The following is a 4,825-nucleotide window of genomic DNA, read 5'->3' on the forward strand; positions in this document are numbered from 1 at the left end:
TATTTGCCAGAAAAAATCTCTTTGTGGAGTCATGTGATGTACTTACATCTTTAGCAGCTGCAATCTGCCCAATGTTTTCTCCATCACTAAACAAAGCGCTGGGCCCCGGGCCTTTACCTAGCAACACACACAAAATAAGTATGTTGGGACTGAAATACATTTTTGTGACACAAACAACATAATGGACTATTCCAACTATATCCATAGCATTTAGAATCACTCAGCTAATTGGGACTTCATTTTTCTACTATAATCATTTCACTATTTTGTAGCCTACACAGACTATCGGGTAAAAAGGAACATAATCATATCTATCTATAACGATAACCTATTATCAACTATACATATTACATCCATGGTTCTGACTATTACATGTTTGGCCTACCATCCAGTTTACAGGAGTTCATTACTGTCAGGTCTTCTTTATTAATGGTACACAGACAGGGTTGAGCATTCTCGTCCGACCGACAAAACAGCTGATCCTATGTGAGATGAATGAAAAAAAAATTATAATCATACTTTAGTGTTTTTAACAAATTACAAATTATTTTTATTATTTGGTAAGAAATTTTTCAGGATATTTATTATATATCATCAACTTATTTATGATAATGTGTTGTAATAAGCAAAAACTCACCTTTGCACAAGCAAGCCATACAGATGAGGTTGATACAGTAAATTCTTTCTGTAGATAAATGTGTCCCTGAAAAATGCAAAAATAATGCATGTTTCATCTTTTCTGCTTTGACAGTATGGTAAGTTATAAGTATCTACCGAACGAATTATATGACACTTAATGAAATGTAAATTTTAGTTATTTCACAACAAGCATGAAACAAGTAATATCAACTTATATTCATCACTCTTGTTGGCCAAGATAGAAGCTCGCAAGGGGTTTTATTGTGGGAGAAAACCCATTTGGTTGATCAGTGAGCAGGTGACCCCATACCTTTTCATGTCTGATCGGGGAATCAAACCCTCGCCGTCTAGGTGAAAGACAACTGTGTTACCACTGTGCCACCCAACCACCCTCAAATAATGATTTATTAATTAATATTAGCTTTGGATACATCATGTATAGACACCACAAAAGATCACCACTTGTCATGCAAATCACAAGCCAATTGACTACAAAGGATTCCTCTTAAAGGTTGTTATGCAGCATTGGTAAATTAAAGATTTTCATTGTCTTATGCTGGAGTATTTAGTTACCATCCCAATTTTTTTTCTCTCTGAAAATGCAACTTAAAAACGTACCTGTGCACTATACACAAGTGTGCACTATATGCACGAATTCAGGATATTTCTTAAAATTCAAATACTTAATATGAAAGTTTCACCTAAAATATCACTTTATAGAAAGTGAGAAGAAAATACATTTGACTGATTCTAGTCCAGTTTTCCAGTATCCCTAATTTGCAGAGTACCTTGACAATAGTCTGGATGTTGAATGAGTTGGGATGATGAGTTAGTTTGGATTGTCACTGCATATGTGATCAAACTAGATACACAATGTATCAAGTTTGGTTAAGTTTGACTACCCAGTAATCAGGTTTGAGCTGCAAAAGTGTGATGTTGATACTGACTCCACTGCCAGAAAAGTAACATTATGGTAAAACTTTTCGTCGCAGGTGAGACAAATTTAAACAATTAATCAGCATAAATAACATTACATAATAAACTTATTAAAATGGGAAATATTGAAATGATATTGAGTTGTCCTCCTTAATACACCCATCAATATAAGAAATGTTAACCTGTAACGTAGATGAGAATTACCTTAGTTGTGTCTCCATAACCTGTTCCCACTTTGGCTATTCCGTTTTTGTTGTCCAGTATGTACAAATATCTGCCATCAGATGCTACAGCACAATCTATTCCACCTACAAGGAACAATAACCAATGTTTATAAACACAATAATATGTGTAGGATATACAGCATAGTAAAACTCAATCTGTAGTTTAACTTCGCCTGTTGTACCAATTATAGAATGACCTTCTCACCTGTTGTATGTAATAATTTGACCTTCTCACCTGTTGTATGTAATACTCTGACTGTCTCACCTGTTGTATGTCATACTTTGACCTTCTTATCTTTTGTATGTTATATTCTGACCTCACCTGTTGTATGTAATAATTTGACCTTCTCACCTGTTGTATGTCATACTTTGACCTTCTTATCTTTTGTATGTAATATTCTGACCTCACCTGTTGTATGTACAGTGGAACCTCTATAAACCGAACATGCATGGGACATGACTATTTGTTCGGTTTATAGAGGGTTCGGTTTGGAGAAGTTGATCGAAAAATGACCGGTCAAATTCCGGATATAATTGGTTGGACGATGTTTTATTAGAATGCACCCGATTACAAAACGGCACGTACATACTTAGACAATTTGGATTGTCTGAATAATATGCATATTGTGAAAGTTAATCAATGTATATATTGCAGAATATATAAGAAAGGCAAATGACTATAACAATAGTTTTAAACAGTATTTTCACATGTACAACTACACTTTACGATCAGCCTACATTTTGTTACATCCGGTGAATCGTCATGTGGATGGGGCCAATAGTCCGATACAGATTATTTTACACATCAAATAATATTAAAGGGTGTGAAGATGTTTTGTGTCAATATCAATTACAATTGATCAGATGATTCTGGCCGTATTTCCGACATCGCTTTGTCTAAAAAAAACATCACGGGCTTCTTTACGAAAACAACCCCTTTTGGGCCTCATTTACATTAAATGCGAAACTCAGGCTTCTAGCTCTACTTGCATTGAGAAGATAAACGAACCGACGCGCTTCATTGAAGTGTGGCATTGTTTCATAATTGTCGTGTTGATTATACACTAGGCCTTCCGTCATAATGCCCCCTTGGGGTATATATTGGATACCTGTACAAATCACCTACGTAGGTCCCGAGACAATAAGGCTTCACACAATACCCGTCACAGTTGTTGTTTCACGGTTGACTGGCCTGACCTCGTGTCATAATCGCCCAGGTAAGGCCGGTTTTCAGAAGTAATTTTTGGTATATTTTAACAGGAACCGGACACAAAATCAGTCCGGTGTTCGGAATTCAGAGGGATCGGTATTTGGAAGTATTTTAATACTATAATAAAGAAGGACCAATTCTGTACAATGACAATTCGTTCGGTATTCAGAGGTGTTCGGTTTTTAGAAGGTTCGGTTTTCGGAAGTTGCACTGTAATACTCTGACCTTCTCACCTGTTGTATGTAATATTCTGACCTCACTTGTTGTATGTAATAATTTGACCTTTTCACCTGTTGTATGTAATACTTTGACCTTTTCACCTGTGGTATGTATCCATACTTTAATAAACTCACCTGCTGTATCATTTGTGTGAAGTTTCTCTAGTGTAAACGTGTCAATCAGGCCTCCAGACTTGACCCCCTGGTTAAACCAGTCAGGTAGCTGGGTCTTCCCTAATAATACAGCCTGGACACTCTTCTGTAACGAGGTTAGTATGCCTGGCACCTAACAACATAAAACAGTGATCTAATAAATGCAGCCTGTTTAGTTCCATATATACACAACAAATAAAATATGTTTAAAGATAGACACACCCAGAATGAAGCCTGCTCGATTGGTGGCATACAGAATTCAAATTCAATTATGCAAAACTGCTGTAATATATCAGAAACACATTAAAGAATTCACATGACTTGAAGAGGGCAACGGATGCATCACTCAAAATGTAACACAAACTTTTTAAATATCAAGTAAGTGTCCTTGTAATGACTAGCAGGTTTTACAGCAGACTTTTGTTTACATCTAAACTTGAAGGAGAATCATTGATGATTAAATTACTTTATACTCTGTATTAATATATAACTATTACCTTGACATTCTGCATAGCAAGCGGGGATGGACTCATCAACATTGAGGAGATGGCAGTAAGTAGTTTGCCTGTATCTCCCAGGGCTACAGTGAGTGAGATGAGGGAGGAGCAGGCCAGGGAAGACAGACTCATGTCTGATCCCCCGACCATGGCAACCTCCATCAGAAGCTGGAACAGTCCATCTAAAATGAATACCAGAACAGTTAGTCTACAGATCTAGAGAAACACTTTGAAGTATTACTAATGCCGATAGAGGAGATTGTAAGTTGCACTACTAGTAAAGCCTAGTGGGAATTTTCCTTCAGCCTAGTGGTTAGGGCGCTTGGAGAGAGAGGGAGAGAAAGGTAGTTTGAGCTGTAGTGTAGGCAGGACAATTTTAGGTACTCCTTCCTATTACATTTAAAACTGTACTATATGGGTCTCATACTTAACAGTAATAATAATTGAATGGCGCATAGGCCTCATCTTCTAAACAAAGTATGAAAAAATTACCATATCTACAATTTTAGTTATTTACATCTGTAAAGCACAGAATCAAAATCATATATCATTGCATGTAAAACTGCTTTACAAATCTCTTAATTTTCAAAAAGCGAACAGCATACTTTATATCTGATCTAACTTCATTAAACAAGAGGCCCATGGGCCTTAACGGTCACCTGATTTTTGAAATATTTCAGTAAATTTGATTGACACTTTTTGGCCTGACCCATCAGTCTAAGGATCAGTCAGGGCAAACATGTAGATACCACCAAACTGTCATCCCAAGCTGATAATGTTAACAAAGTTAGAATGAATTCCAATAAAAATTAAACAAATAAAAGCTATAGTCAAAAATGTGATTTCCCTATATAAACTATAGTAAAGTTTACCCCCTCCCCAGGGGCAAACGTGAGACCCCAGGGTCATGAAATTCACAATTTTGGTAAAGCACCTTAAGACCCCCCT

The 4,825-nt window shown here is 36.4% G+C and overlaps 1 protein-coding gene across 1 annotated transcript; it reads right to left on the bottom strand.

Moving 5' to 3' along the window:
* Positions 1 to 46: 46 nt before the first annotated feature.
* On the bottom strand, positions 47 to 4,061 carry LOC117320443 (E3 ubiquitin-protein ligase MYCBP2-like; the record flags this gene model as incomplete). Its single annotated transcript, XM_033875039.1, has 6 exons — positions 3,878 to 4,061; positions 3,363 to 3,513; positions 1,780 to 1,883; positions 638 to 703; positions 386 to 482; positions 47 to 117 (listed from the first exon to the last, which is right to left on the bottom strand). Coding segments are annotated over exons 1-6 (651 nt in total), but the record flags the coding sequence as incomplete, so codon positions are not given.
* Positions 4,062 to 4,825: the final 764 nt, after the last annotated feature.

The sequence above is a fragment of the Pecten maximus genome, unplaced genomic scaffold (genome assembly GCF_902652985.1).
Source record: "Pecten maximus unplaced genomic scaffold, xPecMax1.1, whole genome shotgun sequence".
NCBI classification, from domain to species: domain Eukaryota; kingdom Metazoa; phylum Mollusca; class Bivalvia; order Pectinida; family Pectinidae; genus Pecten; species Pecten maximus.